This window comes from Argiope bruennichi, chromosome 2, assembly GCF_947563725.1.
Source record: "Argiope bruennichi chromosome 2, qqArgBrue1.1, whole genome shotgun sequence".
NCBI lineage: Eukaryota > Metazoa > Arthropoda > Arachnida > Araneae > Araneidae > Argiope > Argiope bruennichi.
The window spans coordinates 115064685-115091243 of record NC_079152.1 but is presented as its reverse complement, the minus strand read 5'-3'; the positions used below and the strand labels follow the sequence as shown (position 1 = coordinate 115091243).

Below are 26559 nucleotides of genomic sequence, written 5' to 3'. Positions count from 1 at the left end.
ATAGCTTCTTCATTACAATATTTTAAAACTTCACATTTCAATTCACTCATAATATTATAAAGGTCTTCAGTCATATCTCTCCAATTTTCTGTTAGGTCTTGTAGAATTTATGCTTTAAATTAAAATGGAAATGATTAATCTGCAATTAATATAATAATATTCTTTACTGAAACAAAGCTTTTTTTTTTTTTTTTTTTTTTTGTAATATGATTACTGAGAACAGAGTCACTGAGCATTTAAACCTTATGGGCACTAAAGAATATCCTTCTTAATTTATGTAATATCTCAAGAATTTGTCAACAAACAAAATTTTTTCAGATTCATCATGAGCAGATCTATTAATTAACAATGTTTAGTTTTAAATGCATCAAACACTAAGAAAATAAACAGAATCGTTTAAAATAATCGGACGAAAACAGGTAAAAAAAAATGTGAAAAAACGGTGAATTTAAACTAACATAAATACAATTTAATTACAAAAGCATACAAAATAGATGTAAACAATCAGAACACTCTGCGCATGCGTGAATTTTCAACGCCAGTTATGATAACGCAAATGCGTGAATTTTTCTACGCCAGTTCGGGTAACGCTATGCAGATTAGAAATTTTTAATTTCCTTTATTCTGTGTTATTTTAATTCAAAAGTACTTCAGAATGAATCTGAAAGATCTATTCATTAACAATGTTTAATTTTAAAAGCATCAAACATTAAGAAACAGAATCGTTTGAAATAATCGGCCGAAAAATGTTAAGCCTAAGCCTCATTAGCGTAGGAAAAAAATGCTGAAGCCTTACTCATTTGGCGATGGGGAAATGAAGACTTCTTTGGCGGGAAAGTTAGTTTTTAATTAATAATTAAAATTCTAATTAAAATTTCAAAAAAAAGGTATACCAGGTGCACATTCCCGACCACCAAGGTATGCACGTACCAAATTTGGTAGCTGTAGGTCAAATGTTTTTTTCTGTAGAGCGCCAACACACACACTGGTGATTCACCTGAACGCCAACAAATGGCGCAATGAAAAATCCAGAACTTTGAACTCTTGTTTTTGTTCAGGGACTGGCATTCTTAGGGGATGCTTGGAGGAAACAGGTGCTTCCTGTAAACGCGCTCGAAAATGTGTAGTTTGAATCTGTATACAAAAAATCTATTCGCTGTAATAAATATCGAGACTTGGATGAGGTGAGTCATTCCTTTATTTGTTATCATAATCCTTAATTAAATCAACATTTCTGGTCCGTCGTTAGCCGCAGAGCCCTATGGACAATGACTTCCAAATCGAAAAGCTTAAAAGCAATTCAAAATTTCAGTAATGTCTGTAAAGAAATTGAGAGAATTCAGGAGAGAATTAAAAATGCAGTTGAAAACGCGGATAGTTCAGATGCATTATTGAATGTGCTAAAAACAAAAGTGAATACTTATGAGCAAAAACTAGAAAATTCGTTTTCGAATTTAGATGTTAATGATAGTGAAGAGAAACTTGAAAAATATTTGGAATTTCAGGATGTGTTGTTTGAGTGTGCCGGGCTTTTGGAAAACACTAAACCTAAAAATAAAACGGAAAGTCAAGCTGTTAGCTCAAATGCCAAAATTCAGGCGTCTAAAAAATTGCCTAAAGAATTGCCGCATTTTTATGGAGAAAGAATTATTCAAGCATTCTCATTCAAAGAATTATTTCAAGCAACGGTAATTAATAATTCAGAATTATCCAAAATAGACAAATTGCAATATTTATTCGCATCTACCAAAGGTAATGCCGCAAAATTAATTCGTGGATTCGCAATTCGGGAAGAAAATCTTAAAAATTTCTTTGAATTGTTATGCGAAAGATTTGAAAACAAAAGTCAGTTAGCTAATTGCCAAATTAATAAGTTATTTAATCTAAAAATACAAAACGCAAATTCATCTAAACTGCTATTCGAGATTCTAGATAATTGTAATGAATGTATTAGAAATTTAAGTGTTTTGGGTTTAGAAGTAAATGAATTAACTGAGCTGATTATAATCAATCACTGCGTTTCAAAACTGGACGACGAGATAATTCACCGCTGGGAGTTGACCTTGAACCCTGATACGTTTCCGACGCTGAACTCTTTTAAAGCCTTTATCGAGAAGGAGACGAGATCTCTACTAGTAGAGATCTCGTCTATAGTAGACAGTCGTAGCTCAGCTAAAAATAAACAATTGCGGAGGAACCTAACCCCTGAAAAGAAATTCTTTCCAGATGGTCGTAAATGTAGTCAGACTGAAAGGGGGAACTGGTTTAGCCGAAGGGTGGCAGACCGGACAAGAAAAGTGATAGTTCATAACGTAGCTGATGAGAAAAGCGACTCTTTTTCTTGTTTTTTGTGCCAGGGAAATTCAAATCACCCACTTTATAATTGTCCTGTTTTTAATCGAATGAAAATCGAAGAACTATTGAAAGCAATAGAAGGAATTTGTTGTAGGAATTGTCTTCGCAAAAACCATAAGACGGATAATTGCAAAATAAATATCGGATGTAAGGTTTGCAAAAATCGACATCACACTTTACTTCATAAATATAACGTAAATCTTCCAACTGAGACGGGCAGTAATCCGGATGTCGTAGCTGTTTCTAATGGAGTTTCTAATAGTTCTGTTCTTCTCTCAACGGCCGTAATTAAAGTGAAAGATCACACGGGAAAATTTGTTAAATGCAGAGCTTTAATTGACAATGCATCACAGCTCTAATTAATTTCAAAAAAAATTAGCGGATCAATTAAATTTACCATTAAAAAATACAAACCATAAATTAACCGGTATTAATGGGATTAAAGCAGAAACTTCATTGCATGGTTGTCAGGTAGAATTCACTCCTCACATCTCATCTAAAACATTCAATCTTAATGCTCTTGTGGTAAATAAAGTGACTTCACCTCTCCCAAATTTCGATATTCAAATCCAACACTGGCCGCATTTGGATAATCTTATACTCGCAGATCCAAATTTTTATATTTCGCAACAAATTGACATTTTGCTCGGTGCAGATATTTATGCACTCCTCCTGGATGGACTTCCCATTTTTGGACCTTCAGGAACTCCAGCTGCAATTTCAACTAAATTGGGATACATTTTAACTGGAAAAATCTATACTTCACAAATGCCTGACTCGATTGTGCATTCAACTTTGTGTGACCAGTTAAGTAAATTCTGGTCGATTGAAAAGTTCCCTCCGAATGTCCCAGCTGAAAAAATATATGATCCTTGCGAGGAATTCTATCAATAATCAGTTTGTCGAAATGATGAAGGCAGATTTATAGTCAGTCTTCGAGGACAAAACTCTTGGGGAAAGCAAAGAAAAAGCGATACATCTATTTTATACCTTAGAAAATAGACTGAATCGAAACCCACCATTAAAAGAAAAATTTAATAAATTCATGAAGGAATACTTGTCTCTTGGCCATATGAAGGCAATTTCGATTGACAAGGAGAAAGAATCGCCAAATTGTTATATCCCATATCATATGATTCAAAATGACAACTCCAGTACTACTAAGGGCCGAGACGTCTTTAATGCGTCAGCTAAAACTAGTAATGGCAAATCATTAAATAATATCCTGCTGATAGGACCTAAATTACAAACTGATATTTTCTCTCATTTAGTCAAATTTAGATCCTACCGTGTAGCTTTTTCAGCCGACATCGAAAAGATGTATCGTCAAATTATAATTGCCGATGATGACCGTAAATATCAAAGAATCGTTTGGCGATCAACTCCATCAGATCCCTTAATCTCTTACGAACTTCAAACTGTAACTTACGGAACATCCTGTGCGCCTTTTCTAGCGTTGCGAACATTTCAACAGCTGTACTAAGAGGAGGAACAAACTTTTCCAATCGCCACACGTTATGCTAAAAATCATTTTTATGTAGATGATTTGTTGGCAGGAGTCGACACTGAAGAAGACGCTAACGCCATTATTGACGAAATTCAAAACCTAATGAAATCAGGAGGATTTAGTCTTCGAAAATGGTCTAGTAGCCATAAAATTATTTTGAAAGATTTGGATAAATCCTTGTTAGCTACAGAATCTATACATTCGTTGTGCGATGAAGAAGTAAAACAGCGGGTATTAGGTATTTTTTGGAATCTTTTAACCGATTCGATTCAAGTTAGAATTGCTGATGGAGAAATCGTAAATACAAAAAGGCAACTTCTATCAGTTATTGCTAAAACATTCGATCCGCTGGGACTGTTTTCGCCTTCTGTAATCATATTAAAAATTATGTTGCAAGAACTATGGAAATCGAAAGCCACTTGGGATGATCCTGTTCCTCTTACCATTCTAGAAACCTGGACAAAATTTAAACAGCAAAGCTATAATTTAAACTTGATTTCAGTTCCTCGCTTCTTGGGAGTCAACAATAATGGGGTCAATTCATGTGACGTAAAAGTCACATGTCATGTACCTCTTGCGCATGGCATTTAAGTTTCATCCGCGCCGCTCTCGTCGATCAGTCTGCCATTAACGTTCTCCGCCAAGTATGAAGCGGATTTTTTGTTTACATTTGAAGTTATAATTTTTGAGTCATTTTCTTTCCTCTTATTATGTGTTAACAGAGGAAATACTGGTGTGATGATGGATGCATGCTTTAATGCGAAATACAAGAGTGACTGTCATGATAAAATGTTTTTTTTATTTTCCTTTCAACAAACCTGACTTGGGTTGATAGCTTTGGTATAGATTTTTTCAAGCCTTCGAAGTCAATGATATGCTCCGATCATTTTGAATAATTCCTTCAGTTTGTGTCCATTTATTAAATATAGCTGCTCCAGTAATTTGTTAGAAAAACTCTTCGAAGAAAAAGAAATCGGTAAGCGATTTGCCACCAAAAACAATCAAACAAAATCATGAGGGCATTTCTAATTTACTTCATTCACATTTGATGAAATTTCTGATAATTTTGAATATGCTTAGAAGGTTTTAAAATGTTTACATGAGTATTACATTGCATTTTTTTACAAAATCTTATCTAAATTTAATTAACGTAAGTAAACAAACTCCTATTGCAAAAATAACAACTGCTATAATGCTAAACTTAGGTGGAAGTGAATATTACTAGCTTTCTAATTACATTTGCAGATTTGTGATGGATTCAAAGTGAATTTATATCAAACATCTTTTCTATTGTTCAAAATGAAGTGTCAATAGTTTATTGTATTTAAACTGAAATTCACTGTTATCATAATATCCTGTTATAACACTGTGCACCTCAGTGATTTCTGTTTTCATTGAAAATCAATTTCCATATCAGCATTTATTATATAATTTTTATTCCCAACTTCATTGCTACATGCATGTTTCACTTTTTTTTTTTCTATTTCTTTAACATATCAATTTTGAATTATAAAATTCTGTGAAAGCATAAAAGTGTTTCTTTCAACTCCTCTTTATATCCTATTTAACTTCTCTCTCTCTCTATATGTATATATATCATGACCTTATTGTTGTTTATTAAATTTACTCTATTATATGTTTTTGTTTTATTTTATGATATTTATTCAATTTAATTTTTATCAATGTAACTTTAGCATTTAAAAAAATTTCATAAATGTTCTGCTTTAAAAGTATACTGTTCAACATTATGTTTTTATTAGTGATAAAAAAAAAACTGTTCTTTAGTATCTAGGATGTTTCTTTTGAATAAAATTGATTTCATCATTTACATTGACATTCTTGTCATACTGTGTTTATATTATTTCTAAGTGTCTAGAAAAATAAATGTTGATAAATAGTTAATAGTTTTTTTTTTTAGTTTTTTGTATTAGTGAGTACATTGAAACATACATTGGATCATATTTTTTCAAATAATTATCACATATATTTTATATATATCTCTCTCTTTCTATATATATATATATATATATATATATATATATATATATATATATATATATATATATATATATATATATATATATATATATATATATATATATATATATATATATATATATTTGTAATGTGTAAATAAAAATTATGAAAGCGTGATTTTGTTTGTTTTCCTTTAATGATTTCTACAAATTAAAATGAAATTATTTATTCATAAGTTGCATAGATTTAAAAAAAGGTATCCATACCTTTTATATTTCCTAATTTGAAATTGTAAACATAATTTATTCAATATATACTAATTTGAGTTTCATGTTCTTTCTTTTGAGCAAACTGAAAACATCAAATAACTAACTCTCAATATTTATAAAAGTAATCACATAAGAAAAAAAAATACAATAATTTCATTAGTAAGCTTTAAAATATTAACTTATCTAAGAGTAATAATTATTTTTAAAAAGAACTAACTGGGGGAACTATATTCATAAAATTCAACATTCAATACTATTTAAATAATATATAAAAAAGAACATATGTAATTTTTCAAAAACCTGCCATAGTCATTTGTCAAAATGTATCCTTCGGATGAAAAAATGGGGGTGGGGGATATGGAAAAGGAAAGAATAAAACGGCACCAGACGAATTAAAAAGCGATGTTAGTTAATTTTCCATAAACAATAATTCTATGGAAAATATTAATTAAAATTTTAATATAAGAAATAAAAATATATAACTAAGGAAATTTGGAAAAAATAATTCAAAATAATATCTTTAAAAAAAAATCAGAAGTTTTTAACAATTGATCGGCTAGCTTAATATTTACTAAACAATGTCAACAGTGTCAGCGTTATCGGCAGACATCACGACATGCGCAGAACGGTTGAAAATTGAACAGAAACGGTTTGTTTGGTACCTGACACGTGACCGTGAATTGACCCCATTCTGACATCCAATCACACGATTTCTGCGATGCATCTACAAAAGCATTCGCTGCCGTTGTCTATTTGAAATCTAGACAGAATCAAGTATCTCTCGTAAGTGCTAAAACTCGTGTTGTTCCTATAAAACAGCTTACTATCCCAAGGTTAGAACTTTGCGGAGCACTTCTACTTGCTGAGCTAATAACTGTCATCGAAAAAACACTATCTTTTCCCATAAAAGAGCGATATTTATGGACAGATTCAACAATCGTATTAAGTTGGATAAATAAAACCCCAAGTAAAGGGAATATTTTCATTCAAAATCGAGTTAATAATATCTTAAATTTAACTTCAGTGTCTGATTGGTATCACATTCCTGGTAAACTCAATCCAGCCGATTGTGCTACTCGAGGACTTTTTCCAGAGCAGCTCAAAAATGCATCTTATTAGTGGAATGGTCCTGATTGGATCAAACAAGATTTTCATCCTCTTGTACCGTCCTTAAAAGTGCTAACTACCAACTTAGATGAGCCAGACTCGGTTCAGGAACCTACGCCCGTAAATGCGGACAGAAATCCTTTGAATGACGTGCTACTCAAATTTTCATCTTACACCAAACTTATAAGAGTATTAACATGGGTTAGACGTTTTATTCAAAACTGTAAAGCTACCTGTTCAACCTCTAAATCAGTAGGACTCCTTCAAGTAGAAGAAGTAGAGGCTTCACTTAAAAATCTAGTTAAACTCATTCAGCAAGCTGAATTCTACCAGGAAATTAAATGTTTCAAATTGAACAAACCCATATCCAAATCTAGTAAATTACTCCCTTTAAATATATTTTTGGATAAAGATGGGATTCTCAGAGTGGGTGGTCGGCTTTCTAAACATCCGACTCTTCTCTACTCTATGATCAAAAATTTCCAATAGTCATCCCCAAAAGACATCATATAACTCCCCTTATAATTCGACATTTTCACCAACTCAGTCTCCATGCTGGACCAGAATTGGTTTCATCACTCATTGGACAAAAATTCTGGATTCCTGATGGTCGTTCCACGGTTCGTCGAGAAATCAAACATTGTATCGTTTGCTGTCGATTAAATTCTAAACCTTCGAACCCTAAGATGGGAGATTTGCCAAGTAGTCGAATAACAAAATCTCGTCCTTTTGAAAAAGTTGGGGTAGATTTCGCAGGACCGTTAGTCACAAAATGTCAGCATCTCAGAAAAGCTACCCAATTCAATTCTTACCTTTGTTTATTCATATGCACAGCGACTAGAGCAGTTCATCTCGAACTCGTGTCCAGTATGTCTACAGAAGCATTCTTAGTAGCACTTCGTCGATTTATAGCACGACGAGGTCATCCCACTGATGTACTGTCAGACAATGGATCGAATTTCATAGGTTCAGATAATTATCTAAAGCAATTATTCAAGTTAGTCCAAGACCAGTCTGTACAAAATTTTCTGACCGTGAGAAACATCAGTTGGAAATTCATCCCATCATATGCTCCCAATTTCGGTGGTGTTTGGGAGTCATCCATAAAACTCGCAAAAAGACATCTCTGTAAGACTTGTCAAGGGGATTTGCTTAATTTTGAAGAACTGTCTACCCTCTTATGTCAGATAGAGGCCTGTATTAATTCAAGACCTCTAGTACCACTTTCCAATGATCCAGCTGATCTCAGGGCTCTCACCCCTGGACATTTCCTAATCGGGGAACCTCTTCTTGAGTTTCCTGAAGGAACTAGTCTGACTAATCAAAATCTTAGTCCTTCTTGCAGATGGAAAAGTCTCTTACAGTTAAGACATCAATTTTGGAATAGATGGACTAGAGACGTCTTCACCATTTGCAAGCCCGACGGAAGTGGATCAACATCGTCCTCCTTTGAGTGTCGGAGATCTCGTCCTTATTCAAGATGACAACATGACAAGCTCCAATATCCTGGCCTCTAGCGCGTATCCTGGAGATCATCCCCGGAACAGATGGTATCCCTAGAGTTGACCTGCTTCGTACTCCATCAGGACCTGCCAAAAGAGCCATTAACAGACTCATTGCACTACCGGTGCCGACATGCTGCGCCCCGGAGGATGGTGATTCACCTGAACGCCAACAGATGGCGCAATGAAAACTCCAGAACTTTTAACTCTTGTTTTTGTTCAGGGACTGGCATTCTTAGGGGATGCTTGGAGGAAACAGGTGCTTCCTGTAAACGCGCTCGAAAATGTGTAGTTTGAATCTGGATACAAAAAAAAATCTATTCGCTGTAATAAATATCGAGACTTGGATGAGGTGAGTCATTCCTTTATTTGTTATCATAATCCTTAATTAAATCAACACACACACACACACACACATTGAGCTTTATATAAGTATAGATTATTTCATGGAGTAAGTTGGGTATTCTACCAAGATAAAACAACAATCCATTCAGCAAAAAGTACCAAATTTTGGCATATCAAAGCTATAAAATTGCTCATTTCAATCCTACAGAGAATATCTGAAAGTGCAATGGTTCGTACATTTTATCATTATGGATAATAATTTTAAAAGGGAAATTACTAAAATAGTAGTACATACGGCATGGAACCAGATTTCACTGGTATTTATATTATGCCAAATAGCTTATTGAAAATATTTTTTAAAAATGGCTCATTTTTGAGAATACGAGCTTAAAATTTTGGCCAGATTTCTATAATGCTAATGTTTTTAAATAACCAATATTTCTATAACAGCTTAGAGATATATAATATTATGAGGTACTTTTGTCATTTAAGGCTATCATCAAATTAGAAATCACAAAAAGTTTTTTAATTAAACTGTGTGTTTTTTCCGTCAATGTAATTGTTATATTTAATTGAATTAGGGCTAAAATAAAAAGAAAATTTTTGAGTTTATAATTTTATACATCGCTTACAAGAGAGCCTTTTTGATCAATAATGATTTTAATCACTAGTTATTTCATTGGCGACTAAAGATTAAATATGTTCTTTGGCTGTTATTCCATATAAAATCTGGCAATTATATTTTATTTTCCTTACATGATTCAAATACTATATACAAAAATTATAGGGTTAGAGCATTCTTTATTTAAAGCGTGAATTAATTTTGAATTGTAATATTTTTACTAAAATCACTACATAAGGGAATACTTATATTATATATTAAATTATATACTTATATTATATAATATAAGGGAATACTTAATTTCTGGATACCATAAGCACAATCTATCTATCTTGTAGGTTCCCGTGAAGATCGGAGCAAGTTTCTGTAATTGTTGGTTACTTTTTCAATGATAGTGAATTAAAAGTTTGTGTAGCATACCAAATAAAAAAATGCTAACATTAAATTTATAATCATTAATTCTATAATAGTTTAGAGATATATAATAATAAATTGATGCATTTACGCGATCGAGGACCAAATCCTAAATATACAGTTTACTAGTTAAATATGCTAAGTAATTTTCTCCTTTTGAATCCCCCTGGAAACAATTTTCGGGATGGATCTCGAAACCCTGAAGCGTGGTTAAATAATAATTAAGTCCCCAAATATCCAAGCAAACTACCCCTCCTGACTATGGCAAATTTAGGTTTTCACTATGGCAGATTAAGTGAATTGTCACTATAATAGATTTACATATAGGTCCTCACTATAGCACATTTAGTGAATTGTCACTATAATAGATTTACATATTAGGTCCTCACTATAGCAGATTCGGATCCCACGGATTTAGTGAATCCACACTATGGCAGATTTAATGTGCACTCATTCGAATTTATATACGAAAAATCTTCGGTGCAAATGGATTTCGTATCCACAATATTTTTATCCGAATGGTGAATTCTCACTTTTACCGAACTGATACAAAAAAAAGTCAGTCTTGGTATATAATCGAAACTTCAAGTGTGGGAAGAACTGCTAGAAGAATAAATATGGTTATAAAGCATGTTTATTAACCATTTACTTGATATAATGGAATATATTTTAGACTAACAAGCAGTTCATCACAGTGATACGCTATTGTGAAGTATATCCAGCTTCATACAGTCCTTATGAAAATTACTAATTGTTAACTGTAACTTCTTTTTGGAAATATTTTCCATACAAACAGCAGATTTCATCAGCCGTTTCATATATTAAATTCATGTTCATTATCTAAACATTTCTGCTCGACTGCATCAAAAGATTGACACATCATTAACTGAGATAATAAGAATTCATACAGAAATTTTCTCTTTAAGTAATCAACGCCATCTAACGGATATGCACAGTGTGGTCTCATGTGCTTTATGAATAACTAAATACAAAACTACTTTACCTTAAATTTTTTCAGGACCGTTTCAAATCTCACTGTGCATCACATTCATTATAAGATTTAAGGAATTCAATTATAAGCTTAACAAAGAAATGTAAAATACATTATTTTAATTGCTATACTTATGAATACACTTCGTCAATAGTAATGATTTTTTAAAAACAGTATCGCGTTCGATATTCAATGCAGATACAAGGTTCCAATGTTATCACAGTCACTCATCACACTGCATGTATAATAAATAAGTGTTTATTCTTGAATTTTAAAGTAACTACTGTAACTTCAACTGTCTTCTTGTTGGTATGTAATTAAGTTTCACAAACCCTTTTCTTCAACATCAGTAATATGTTATCAATGATATTCCACATTGCACGCATCTCTCCCTTCAAAATAACCATGGAAAGTCCAAACATTCATTTAGGCTTTTTATAGCCTTTCTACGAATCAGCATTAACTGACCTTTCCTACAACTTCGCAACTGTAATCTGAAAATGTCAAATATTGGAATAATCTAAAATTTCATATAGAAATATTAAACTATTCTTATTATATTAAAACAATGTGAAGAGTAAAATAAAAGACTTTTAAAGCTGTTTTGGAGGAATGATATTAACCGTATGCCAGTGGCGAACTTCAGTATTAAATCGAATCTTTGGGGAAAATAGTCAAGTTTTAGTTATTAAAGAATCATTTATCATGGAAGTGTTTTTTTCTTCTGAGGATCAATCGCTGTTGATGTGGTTACTATGTTAATATAATTATCTTCAAAAAATACCAAAAAGCATTCTTAGAAATAATATATCCCTCTTTTAATTAAAATCAACCCTTAGTTCTATGCTTCTCAATTTACTTTCAGCACTTTCCTCAAGACAAACTACGAAATCACTTCTCAAGTATTTTAACCCTAATATTGTTACAAAATAAGGCGTCAGTGTAACTAAACTAAATTTCCAGGAAGTCTGCATCTTCTCAATCATCAAGATCAGCAAGACAAATTACGGGGTCCTTACTAAAATAGCTCTAGTCTTGTTTCAAAACTGTACATCATTGTAACTAAACTAAACAAACTAAACTAAACTTCCAGCGAGACTGTAACTTCTCAATCATTAAGGTGAGAGATCCCTATTCCTGTTTTCACTTTTTCCCCTTTTTAAAAGGCTTTTCTGTACTCGCTTTCAAGAAATAGATACCTTTGATGAGTTCAACTAATCGCTAGAGTTCCCTTGTTAGCCTTCACCCCCCCACTAATTGCCTTCGAGGAAAAGATGTTTTTCTGCCTGCGTCGTGTCTTTTGTTGAGTGTGAAAACTCCTTTCTAATTAGAATGGAACTTTAATGAAGAAAAGAAGAATTTCCTTTCCAATTAGTCTCAATTAGCAACAGGGGAAAATTGCCTTGCGATATTTGGAAAAATTCCTTCCTTAGCCATCTCTTCGTTAGTTAACTCGCATAGTTCTTGTTGTTTCGAAATACATACTAGATTTTATCTTTGTTCAAATGAAACTTTCTTAAGAATTTCGGTATTACTCAAAAAATTCGCAGTTTTCTTAAAGTGGAATTAATTAAAGAATGAATGTTTCTTACAGCTGTTTCCTGACGGAAAGTATCAAGCATTTAAAGGAAACTTTAACCTTTAATGAACATTTTAATTTATTTCATTTCAGTTTAACTGTAATTTCGTTAATTAAATTTTTACCATGTAATTAAGAAACGTTTTGGTTTTATTAAGTTTTAATGAAGAAAAGAGTATTTTATAAAAGAGTTTTGTTACAGAAACAGCCAAGAATATAAAGATATTTTGACTTCCAACAATCTTAAATCTTCAAAGTAATTGAGATCTATGGATGTAATCTAGTCTCTATTACATAGGCTATTAACTTCCCAAAACATGTTACCCCCCCCCACACACACACAAATTTGCAGATTTTGGGGGAAAATAGGTACACCGCTTGTAATCAAATTCTTATTTTCAGAGCTCCACTGATGAGATTTTTGAGCTTCGTAGTAAAATAAAGAGGACCTCTGTTTTTTCCAACTGATTTTGATCCAAACTGACACAGATCTATAGTTTTAGTAATAACACACCAAGTTTCATTTTCTTATATCTTTTTGAGTCGTCATTTCTTTTGCAAGCAAAAATTATAGCTCAATAAAAACAGATCCTTTGATGGATTTAATTGAAAAGTTTATGCGGATCTGCGCTTAAATTTCTAAAACTATGAATTAAATTTCATTTACCGAAGTAATTCAGATTTTGAATAATCGTGTTTACATACATATGAAAGTACGGACTAACAAGTTGTCAATTTGCATTTGTGCACCACATTTTATCCGTCCATATCTTTATATTTTATAGTAATCGTTTCACTTGTATTTGGACATCCAGGCAAATAGGTTTTCAGCAAATGGATTTCATTAAAAAGTTGAGAGAAATCGACTAATTTATTCCAAAACCTCATACCAAATTTCATTCATCTGACCCAAAGCATTTTTTTGAGTTATGACTCTGTTCACAGGCAGACAGATAGTTAAACTCCAAATCCGCATTTTTTTTTTTTTTTTTGAGGAGTCTGAAATGGGTTTTCATTAAAATATAGATTTCGAACTATTTAAAAATTTCATTCATTTCTCTTTGCACATCGTATACGAGAAAGTAAAAAAGATAATCTAAAATTTAAACGTGGAATTTAAAACTCATCAAGAAAAAATTTGCGCAAGATTTAAAATTTAATCGCTTATGCCCCATATCAAATATATAAAGTTGAACCTTGGATTAGTGTCGAAAAAAATGCGCACAAATTTTTAAAAATAATTAACTGTAGAATCTGACAGATATCGTAGGTTTCCAATATCTAATTAATGAATGAAATATATTTTTTTATTTTTGTTAAATGTGATTTAACCCGTTTTTATAATAGCGATTAAGTATAAACGAACTAAATAAAAATATTCCAAATGCCTCACATTTTTTCCCACAGACGTTTTCACAGTATTAAATTCTTTCCTTTAATTTTTATATTTTTCAGTGATAATTCCAGAAATATTTACCACAAAGGAAAAACAATAGTTCTGATACCTTATATTTCCACAAATTATCCATTCAGCAATTGTTAAATTAAATTTCCAGAACAGTTTTGAAAAGTTATTATAGCCTTAATTATAAATTAATTATTAATTAATTATAGCCTTAATGAGATTTGTACAAATGTATGTATGAAAGCTTTCCATACTTTAACCCTTTCTAGGGCCGTGGGAAGTATGCTTCCCACCAAATTTATCAATCTTTGTATGAATTTATGTAGGTTGGCATAAGTTCTGACAAATATTTTTAGAAAGAAAGAAACTTAAATGCTTTAGTTCTTTATTTTACACAAAATGATGTGTCTTGATTTGATACTTAATTATTAATTAACCAAATTAATTAATTAATCAAATTAAATTTATCTAATAAGCTAAATAAATCCCTTTTCTTATTCTAATTTCAAGCCTAAAAATATTTTAACATAATATGACTAGAAAAAAATGGCCCTTTAAAGGGTTAACATACCCAACTGGAGCGTCTTAATAAACGTAATAATTAAAAATATGCACAAAGCTGTTCTTTTAAGAGAACAGCAACAAACGTATTAGAAGTAATTTCGCAATTCGATAATTATCCGCAATTTTTTTAACATTGCTATCAACCTATATCACAAAATTTCGAACAAATTAGCAATTTTTATAAATTAATTTCGGTTTAAGATTTTACTATTATAATCGAAAGCTAGTGGAAGTGGTCTCACCAAACTTTTCTCGCGTACTTTCTAATAAAGGTGTTATATCGCTCATTCTATATAAAACTGTGAACCTTTGATTAAGTCAATGAAGGCTTTGCATGGCAATGGCGAATAATTGTTACGAAATATAGATCTCTATAGTCAGTCTATCATTTTACTAAAACTAGCGTTGGATCTTTGTAAGTAATGGCTGATATGTAATTAATATTCAAATACCAGAAATATATACTTGGAGACTTTTTTCCCGACCGATTGTAATAAAAATTTATTAATATTATTGTTTTTACATGCATGCGAAAGTGTATCTGACAAATGATAAATCCGCTGACGGAATTAATTAAAAATTTGATACGTATCTATATTTTAAGCATTGAATTTTAAAAATTGGGTTCAAAAATTATAAACTTATACTTTAAATGTCAAATGAGTGTGTCAGTCTCCAGTACAGATGGCCCTTCACCACATATCTAAAAACCACGATATTTTATACGAAATAAAAACTGGGGAAATCGATAAGTTTGCTATTTCGTTTAGTGTTTGTGATTGAGAAACTCTTTGAATCCCCCTCCATAGATCGTACATTGAAATGATGTTTTTGAAATTTCTCTCAGAATCAGACAACAGATGAGAGAAAAAACACTTTCGATTTGATATGAAATTCAAATACCCTACTAAAACCACTGTTGTCATTATTTCGTATAAAATACTGATTGGCCATATTGTCGTGGCTGGGAAATTGTATTTTTTTTTGGGGGGGGGGTTGTTAATTGTTTTAAATATATAGATAATAAACAAAGAATTGATCTTTGTTTCGTAATTATAAAATCGTAAATTATCGCCGAAAGAAAAAGAGAAAAAAAAATTTAAAAAACAGCCATAAGTATAGCAAATGATTCTGAAAATCTTAAAATTATTCGTATCGGTATCTATTAAGAATTGCATTTGCTTAACAGGCAGGGTAAAGTCACTTTAAACAGATAGTGGTGCCTTTATGTGGAAGTATACGAAGACATCGAAAATATAATATCTCAATGTTTCATTCTATCAAAACAGAAATTCTTAAATCCCCCCCCCCCTTTTCGCCTCAACTTCTAAAGATCGTGTTTAGATTTTACACAATGTTTCACAATCTTAAACACAAATTTAATAAAACAAAATCCTTTAATTACTTAAAGACTATTATTCTCAGAATCGTCTGCTGAGGTAGTTTTATTGAAAACAATTTCATTTATCCTGACAATAACATTTTGTGAAAGATTATTGAAACATCTTAATCAAAGCACTGATATGCAAAAAATATCGCATTCGATCTTTGAACCTTTTAAAATCCGTTCCTATCTTTTAATTAAAAACTTTATTTGAGCTCATTCTTTAATTTTTCTTAAAAGAAGGAGTGTTCTCAATCACTAAGGAAGGCACGTTCTTTTCTACTTACTCTGAAAGAAATACCCTTGTCGAAAAACTAATCTCCACAATCCTCGTGTTATCCTTCGTTCCACACTAATTACCTGTGACGGAAAGCTGCTTTGCCACCTAAGTCATGCCTTTCATTTTGCGTGAAAACTCCTTTCTAGAGAGAAGTTTTAATGGGGAAAAGAAGAATTTCCTTTCTAATTAGTTCCATTTAGACGCGGCAGGAATTTCCGTTTGGAATAAAATTTTCGTGCCGTTATCTCAAATTGGTTGTCTCGCATATTTCTCTCTGGTTTGAAATAAATAAGGTATTTTACCTTTGCCCAGTCATAGTTCCCGAAATATTAGAAAGAGAAATTAGCCGCCTTTGGCAACCAACCTGTTCGCCTAGATTATTAATCTTTTAGGTTGTAAATGATTAAATTTGAATTCATATTTTTAAACTCATTTTGTTATTTGATACGAACTATGTCACGTACATTAATATTTTACACATGTATATTTTTTTAGTTTATTAAGTTATAATTTAGAAAAGTGAGATTTAGTAGAAAGTCATTAACTAATGGCAGCTGAATTTGGAATAAGCTCCAAATTCTATTAGCAGCCTTTTGGATTCTAGGAAATCAATTGGAAGATTCTGCCTCACACAATGGGTTCTAATTATCCTGTGTTTATCATCAGCATGAATGCAGAATATGCTTACTGGATTATCTCCCCTCAAATTTCAAATTTCAATGTATTTGATTTTGGATCTATAATCTATTCAAGAAAAAGAGAAGTAAAATATTTTAAATTATTGATGAATTGAAACTCAGAGAAGATAAAATGTAACTTAATAAGATTATAAAGATTGAATGTTAACAAAGGAAGTCAGAGAAATATATAAATATAATTTTTAGCATTTTATTATTAATCATTCATGAGTAGTTCGTACTTTTCTCGCATGCTTTCAAATAACTACCTATTCCCCTCTAACAGCATAAAATTGTGGTCCTCTGCAATTGTGGTCCATGAATGCCACGAGCTTTCAAATTTTTATTTTCACACATAAGAGTTGTAAGTCTGCATAGAAAATCGATACATTTGGATTAACTCTTGCTATTGGCGAAAACAATAATTTTCTGAAATAGATCTTTGGTGTGAATCTAAATCCTGTGAAGGAGTTTTGACATTTTTTCAATGAAAAATGTACTTTGGATGCCTTTTTTCCTGACCAATTTGAACTACAATTTGATATAAATCTACAATTGTAGCTACAATATCATATATCTAATCTCATTCCTTAAGTAATTCCGTTTTTGAATTATTGAAAGTAAATGCCTACAGACTGAAAAACAGTCAACACTTTCACAAATTCAAAATTCGAAAGAGTATTGTTACAAAGCTGTAATGCTGCTTCCCAGCACGGTTAGTTCTATCGCCGGAAAGACCGATTTACAATCATCTGTATTGGAGGCTGCTGGGGTGCCGAGCCAGTGATCCCAGAGCTTGGTGACAAACTTCGCGACCATTTGGTGATTTGGCGACAAATTTGGCGACTTTGACAACAAAGATATAACTGGAAACTTCGAGAATTTTAGTGATCCATCCAATAGGAACCAAGATACGCCTGATTGGTCCCGAATCTTCTCGGCCCGCCTCCCAGGAACTATAAAAGGCCTGCAGTCATGAGCTGCAATGAATTGTAGTCAGTCATCAATTGAGTTGGAATCGTAATGAAGTATCTAGTCGTCGACAGGATAGCGAAGCAACGGTAGAGTGCCAGCGTTGCGTGGAGCCCAAGCTAGTGCTGAACTGAGCTGTGTGCCGAGTCCTTGCATTTATTGTGGAAGCAGCATCGAGTCCTGTGAGAAGTAGCCAGTCGTGTAGTAGTGAGGTGGCAGTTGGATACAGCTAAAGCGAGGAGACCCCCTCTCCGGCTGAATTCTGCCTGGCCGCTTTGTGTGCTGTGGTCGTTGTTACTACCGAACCGAATTACTACTTGTAGGCTACTGTTTCTTGTCGTTGTTACCACAGAAATACTACTTGCGGACTACTGTTTCCTGTAGTCTGCTGCTGTGTGCTTCCTATGTTCGTCTCGGCTGTATATATTTGTCGTCTACGTATTCGTCGCTTTTGTCTTAGTGTCTTCGTGTTTAATAAACGTCGTCGTTGTTTTCTATTGAGGCCTGCTTATTGCTTTTTAACCATATACCCACTACAAACGAACCCGGTGAATTTACGGACTTAGTAGTAGTGGAATCCATAACAACATACAGTTTAGATATTGAAACTGTGAATCAAATTTAAGTTACCTAAATTGTTAAATTTTTTTACAGCGCTTAGATACTTGCAGAAATATAAAATGATAGATGGTCAGCTCTTCGACGAATTTTTTTTTCCAAATCTACATTATAGATTATACGAATCTACAATATAGATGCTATGCATATGTTCCAAATTTTATCTGTCTATCTCTTTATGTTTTGTAGTAATCGTGTTCAATTGAGAAGCCGGATAGACAGACATTGATTCCATTGGTTAACCTTTGATGTTAAGATCAAATACTTAATTCTACCCGTCTAGCTCAAAGTGTTTTTGAGCTATCATCTTCATAGACAGACAGACAAATATAATTTCAAAAATATGTCTTTGAAATTCAATGCGGATTGAAGCGTTGAGATTTCAATATCTCGAATTCAAATTTTTTATTGATTACTTTATAATTACTTACGATACTTTCTCTTTGTATACTTAGTATACGAGAAAGTGAAAACAGTTTTAGAATAATATATTATTTCAAAATATGCATAACTTACAATTCCATGAAAATATAAATATTTAATTAAGCTAAAACTAATAGTTAATCTAATATTTTTTAGTTTCAGTTGTCTCAATTATCCAATTTTGGTGGACAGTGTCAATTTTTGACTCAGTTCAGATTGGTTTAGTATCTAACAATTTACAATTCTAAAGTTTTCAGCTGGGTTTCGACTTCAAGGGTCTGGATTATCATCAATTTCTTTATTTGGATTACAGAATTTTTCTCTACAAATATTGTGGATTGATTTAATCTGTTGGTAAGTCCGACTTTCTACTTCCAAACCAATAGTGGTAATCTGAAACGTAATTCAGTACCTTATGTATCATTAAAATTTATTTTCCTATATGTAAGGTAAAAATATATTTCGCATCCAACAAATTATCACTATTGCATTATCTTATAATATTTTTATTTTTGAATTTAATTCTTTATTTTATAATATACAATGTTATAATTTATACAATTACAATATATTAATTTAATGAAATTTGATATTTTATAAGACATCTTCGATATATGAAACAATAAATACTATATATATACTATATATATATATATATAGAATATATTTTATTAATACATAAAACAATAAGTATTAAATAAACCAAGCGACCCTTTCCTTGTTATAAATATGGGTTCATTTTACATTATTGATCATTCAGATTCTACGACTGATTTTCAAAAGACATTAAATAATAAAGATCGTAAGCGAGAAAGTCATAAGAAAATATATCTACGTTTTGTAACTGAGACAAATTTTAACTTTGAATTTAATCTCCGCCTCCTTTTTTCGACTATTATGATATGATCTGAAATCTTAGAATAACACTTTTAAGATACGGATTTTTTTCTACCCTCAATTTCGAACACATAGAAAAGTATCTATAAGCATTTTCCAGTAATTTTATTTATTTTTTTCTACTATGTTGATTTTTTCAAAAAGTAATGCAAATATCGTTTTGAAATGTTTACCTGATAATTCCTTCTCTTGTAACATGTATTTAAATAGAGTTTCAAACATTTCTCTCTCATTTTTCAAAAATAGGAAATATTTTTTTTATCAAATTTACACTCTTAAAAATTCATTGCTGATAGAATTAGGTTATCTTTCATTTCGTTTTATAAGTTTCTTTAAAATTGAAAACTTTTTAAATTAAACTTTCATTCTCAGATCAAAATTTTTAATTATAAATTGAAAAATCTACAACATCTCTTTCATTCCTTATCCTGTTACACATTCAAATGCAAACTCTGGTGCCTGTTATAGATAACCAACTTAACAACTTAAACCAATAAAAGCTCTATTGTATATTTTCCATGTCAATTTACAATTCGATAATGCGCCTTGCAGCTAAACAGCTCTGCGAAATAATAAAATTTTATTGCCTGATTGAACGAATTTCTGCTGTATCCTTACGCCGTCGTAAAACGTTCAACATCCTAAAAAAACACCGTTGATTCATTGGCAAGCTGTGAACTAAAAAGTGAGTAATTATATCTTTTTTAATTATTATATCAACACCATTCAGAGTATCCCTTTCATCTAATTTAATCATGCCAGCAAGCTGCATTAAATTCCCAAAACTAAAATGAATCATTTAATGAGACAATTTTAATAAAAATCACAGGAAAACAATGAAACTGATAAGCTTACATGTGCTTTCGACCATTTATGGAATAACAAATGAAACATCTGCATAATAAAATAGTGCATATATTTTATTCATATTTCCCACGTTCCGATAAAACAATCATTGTTTGATTAGATTTGAATGTATTATGTAGATGGCTCAATTTGATGGAAACATATTCAATGATGAAAAAAACTATAATGAAAGTCAATGTTGCAGCTGCTTTTAATGATGATGCAGATGATTCTTTTGGAAGTCATTAGAGTTGTGAAATAATTCTTTCCCCAAAATAATCACTCAAATAAGAAAGCAATATATATCTCCTTTATCATAAAAAAGATACTTTATGAAGCCATAACTTGTTTTAATTCGACCATAAGTCAATTCAGTTTGTTTGAAATTACCCTTTTACAGGCTGCAATTTGCATTTCACTTTTTCACATTTCAGATTGCAGTTTTAATTTCTACTATATATTGCTTTGTATATTTCGCAATTGTCAATTAATTTGACCTAGAAGTTTTGCTGATTTTTTTTTTAACATTTTGGAATTCCATTAGCTTGGAAATTACTTATGGAGTTAAATTTGTGTGACAAATGGTCCGTCTGTCTATGAACATGATAATTCAAAAACAAGACAAGCAAAACGAATGGAATTTAATGTGTAATATTGGCACCAATATTAAATATTATAATAAAATTTTTGAGAATATTTATGAATCGAGAATTATCCGTTAGTCTGTTATTTTATTAAAGGAGCTTGAGGTTTGGAATTTGATGTATGATTTTATCATCAAATTATAGATCCATATCAAATCGTAAACCAAGCTCATCACAAAATTAATTTTTTGTTTATTGGTTTCAGTAGTGTATTTGTAACTGAACATTTATATCTACTTAATTATTCAATAATTGCAATGGTTGCAGACACAAGAGTAAGGTCTTTTATGGTCTGTAGTGTTTTGTCTTTCATATATATGTGAAAGCAATAATTCAAAAACACAACAAGTTGGTTAGATGAAATTTAGTATGTGATCCACTGACCAAAATTGTAATACTTTGGTCGAAACCTTTAAAGGAAAAATTGTCTATCTATTGAACAGACTAGTAATTGTAAATAGTAATTCATAATTCTAAAACATAACGGACTAATTGAATGAAATTTTGTATGTGATTTTGTGATAGAAAAGTATAATTATATAAAAGATTTTATCCATTCAATCAAAGGGAATAGGCGCTGTTTTAAATGCATATTCTAATCTTTTTACTCTAAGACAAGCGTAAATATACATTCCATATATTTTTTTTAATGTACGGAAATTGTAAGAGTTTAATTCAGGTAGTTATAATAACATCCCGTTTTAAAGCAACACTAGGGCTATTTTGGGACGGGCCTCGTAGTTTTGATCAAAGTCAGATGACGGGGGCGACATCTGAGCTGGCGCCCGTTTTCCAAACTCCCGCACCACACCAGTGGGAGGACGTTTGATTCCTACTGATAAATGAGTTTGTTAAAATAAAACTTAATTCCAATCCCTAAAACGCATCAGTATTTGACGACAGAAGACGTCTTAGTGATTTTTTTTTAATATTACCAAACGAAATATAACTTGTTGATTATTTAAATGGTCATTGTTAATCGAAGCTTCCCCTTTACAACAGTATTGTAGTACGTATTGATGAATTCGATCATTTTGTGGGCCTTTCTAGTACCAATTATAAAACTTCTGATTTAATTGCTGCTTTATTTAGTTTCACATTTAAATTCATTTTTCACTTAATCAACACGTTAAAAATAACTAATTTTAACTTTAATTTCTTTTTATTTTAGTAAATTGAAATAATATATGCATTTTTATGTATTCATTTTCTTAATATGGGAAAAGAATTCATGGCTATTCGTGAGAAAAATGATTAAATTATTAAAATTCTTCAAAATTTAATCAGAATTATTAATTGATTATTTCCTTGTTTATAAATAAAGGTAGATAATTATTATTATAGATCATAAAGAAATAATAAGTTTCAAACAAATAGAACAGTGAAAAATATTCTTATACCAGACTTGTTAACCGGATATATAACCAGTTAAATGAAGAATTAATATTCCAATGTATTGCAAGTAATTAATTGTATTTTGGTTTATTAATCTGAATACATTATTCAATGATGAATTTAACAATAATATAAATAGATATTCTAGTCCTAAAAATTTTTTACATTTTTTTGCTTTTAAAAAAATTTAAAGATTTTCTTTTTAAAAATGTATTCGTTTGGCAATTGTAATGACAACGTTTTCAATAGGCTTATTTATGCCCTTCCTCGATCCATCAGCTACGGGTAGCTGCATAATGGCCTAGTCAGAAATTCCTCCCTGCTTATGACTGTATACAAACAGGATCTCTATCTTCATAATCGTACTTACCAAAGTTCATGTTGTGGTATGATTTACTGAAATCTGTTTTAACTAATTTCATTTTTCTTGTTTGCTTATATATATATATATACAAGGTGATCAAGAAATAACAGGAGGTGTTCTGAGCCCTGTAGCTTGTTATGTACTGGACGAAATATAACACAATTTGGCCACCATACACATTAAAGATGCGGTTTCGATTTATCCAGAAAAAAAACATAGTACCAAAAAACGCCGATAGGGAAAATTCTGGTGCTGCGATCGGAAACTTTTTTTTGCTTATGCGGTTGCTTTGTGACATGATATCGAGAATAAAAGAAAGGGTTGCAGGAATTTAAGTCATTCTGCAAGAATTCGCCAGTCGATGGCGTTGTCACTACGTGAACGCGCCTTATTAGTCAAGCTATTTTATCAGCGAGATGAAAATGCCAGTGCTGCTCTTCGTGAGTACCGGCGGTTGAAACAATTACGTAGAGGACCGATGACCATAACTAACTTACGAAGAATGGTTGAAAGATTTGAAACAACAGGAATTATTGGTGTGCAACCAAACCGAGGACGTAAGGGTAACAAGCAGGAACAAGTTGAAGAAGTTGTAACTGCTGTTATGGATCAGGCGAGAGCTAATAAGTAAGATACCAGCAATGCATATCCAATGTCACGACAAACAGATATCCCGTTCTCGACGGTGCAGAAATTGCGTAATATCCGGAAATTTTATCCGTATAAGATAACACCTATTAACTGATAACACTGATCTGAATCTTGGCAATTTCGGGTTGTGGGGCTACTTGAAAGGCATTGTGTATGAATGGCATGTTCCTGACATTCCTACTTTAAAAGATCAAATAGCTTTACATGTCAGACGAATAAATGCCGATAGCTTGTGAGCCTCGAAAACCTCGTGTACCGCATGCAATTATTAGAACATCAAGCTGGTGGTTACCTTGAGCCAAATTTGTAAGTTGCTATAATAAACGTTGCTATTCACTGTTTCCATTGGCAGTTATGTACTTTTTTTAAACACATTATGCACTTGCAGCGTCAGGATTTCCCCTATCGGCGTTTTTGATACTAATTTTTTTCTTGATAAATCGAAACCGCATACTTTAATGTGTATGGTGGCCAAATTTTGTTATATTTTGTCCAGTACATAACACGCTACAGGGCTCTGAACACCTGTTATTTTTTATCACCCTGTATATATAACTTATATAAGAAGACTACGTTTTGGGTTTCCTAGACAAAAGATAGGAAATAATCAAATAAAGTCGTTTTTCAGCTCATACTTCTTATTAAAAGGCAAAAAAAAAAAAAAAAATCGATTGATGTTACAAGAATAAATATATGAAAATTTTTAACTAATTTTGATGGAAGCAAAATGCATAATTAATATGTTTGTTATTTTCATACCGTCAACTTTAATATTCTTGCAATTACAGGAGCTTGATGGTCATGTATTATGTTCGTTCAATAAACATAAAACAAAAAATTAGCTTTTGAAGAATTGTAAATACAAACATGCTGTTCATCAAATCATGTTAATAAAAGCTTTCTTTCTATTTACAAACGAAACCAAAGCCTTTTAAGTAGAAACATGGCATTTTTAATTTGAAAGAAATATGCCAAATTTGTGCTGCCATCTATCGTGCTAGTTTAAAAACAAAATCATATCAAAATAAATGGAAGTAAAAATTATGAGCAACATATCAGCAAAATATGATTTTCAAAGTAATTATATTAAAAATTATTATCAAGCATTAAATATGGTATCACTGACATGCACTTTCATTAAAGAATATTTTTACTTTATCTGTTTATAAAAACAAATATTTACCAATTGATAATCACATAACTTTTCAAAGTGGAAATATTTTTTTCGTTCATGAATAAATAAATTTATTTATGTTGCTCTCTAAATATGTTTAAAAAATTAAAATTTATTCATCACTTCTCTACGTAAAAAAATATTACCAAAAAAAATGTCTAACAATTTAGAAATGGCAGTTTTTTTCTGGGTTTTTCTTTATTATTATTTTTTTAAATATTTTCTATTCTGTGTTGCTTTGAATATTTTTCTCCATAATAAAAGTAGCTTTTTATTTATTTTTTGTTGTAATACATGTAAAATTCGACATAACACGTTAATTTATTGTTGTATATGTATTGTTTTTTGTTTTGTTTTTTTTACAATAAAAATAATTTTTCAACAGCATTGGTGCGTTTAATCTGGAAAGGTTCCAACTCTTTAGGTTGCTGAAAAATATTAAGTTGAGTAGGAACTAGATATTTAATTAATTACTAATGAATAAAACAATTTTTACCTAAAGTAAATTTAAAGTTCAAACAACTTTTCTATAAGAACTAGCATTATTAATCCGAACTATGAATTTAACTTCCTAATTAAATGATACATCCTATTAAGAACTTTTATTGTTATTTTAATTCATACAATAATCCAAGAGGCTTTTGAGATACTGGATAACTTTTAAGTCATGTTTGCAGTTTAAATTGCTTAATATATTCATTATATTCATTTATACATAATTAAATATTATGCATAATTAAATTATAATAATTATATTCATTTAAATGCATATTCAAAACTTTAAAAAAAATCAATAATTCGATATTTGGTCAGATATGTCAGGGTGGGCGAAGGGGTTAAAAGTAGTCTTTAGAATTAATGGCTTCCCTGAATTTTATATGGCTGGCAAGTTATATTGCTTATAAACATCATCATATCTCAAAATGAGGACTCCTTATCCATTTCGCTTCGAAATCTCAAAGGAATTTTCTTGTTGTGAAAGAAATTGTAATATCGTTGAAATAATAGCTATCGAGGCAATATTGATAAGTATAAATTCCATAAATGTTCAATAAAGTAGTTCATTCATGATACATATTATTCGAATGCAGGTAGTAATAAGCTTAACTAAATCAAAATAAAGTGTTAAGTACAGTATTTACATCACATGCGGAACATTATATTAATTTCTCATGAATGGAGTTATTATATTTAGAGTTTTGATGAAAGTAGAACGCCTCGCGGCTGTGTGTCCATTGCACAGATTAATCTATCCAAAATTCTCGTCCACTCATTTACATTTCGAAAAATCAGGAATTATCTGGAAAATCTGGAAAAATCTGAATCATCAATTCCCTCTAGTTGTTAGAGCTGCAAAAAGAACAGAAGTTATTTAAATAAAACAAATTAAGTCCTCACAATGATGTATAGAATTATGTTCTAAATCTCAAAACTTGTATATTCTTTACTATTCACGTTGTATACATTAAATGGACCTTAGCATCGTTTCATATCCCTGTCTTAATAACTTAAATATTCCTCATCATTGATAATAAACAAAATTAGTAGAAAATAGCTTTGCTTTTTTGTGAAAATTCAAGAAAAAACAATGTACCAC

General features: G+C 31.1%; 1 protein-coding gene across 1 annotated transcript; it reads left to right on the top strand.

The window, feature by feature from the left end:
- Positions 1-7901: 7901 nt before the first annotated feature.
- Positions 7902-8699, top strand: LOC129962299 (uncharacterized). The gene has a single exon (XM_056076046.1). It carries the CDS (start codon positions 7902-7904, stop codon positions 8697-8699), a length of 798 nt encoding a protein of 265 aa, XP_055932021.1.
- Positions 8700-26559: the final 17860 nt, after the last annotated feature.

Bases quoted from the DNA above. Each gene is read 5' to 3' on its own strand.
- LOC129962299 (XM_056076046.1), top strand. From the start codon at position 7,902: ATGGGAGATTTGCCAAGTAGTCGAATAACAAAATCTCGTCCTTTTGAA.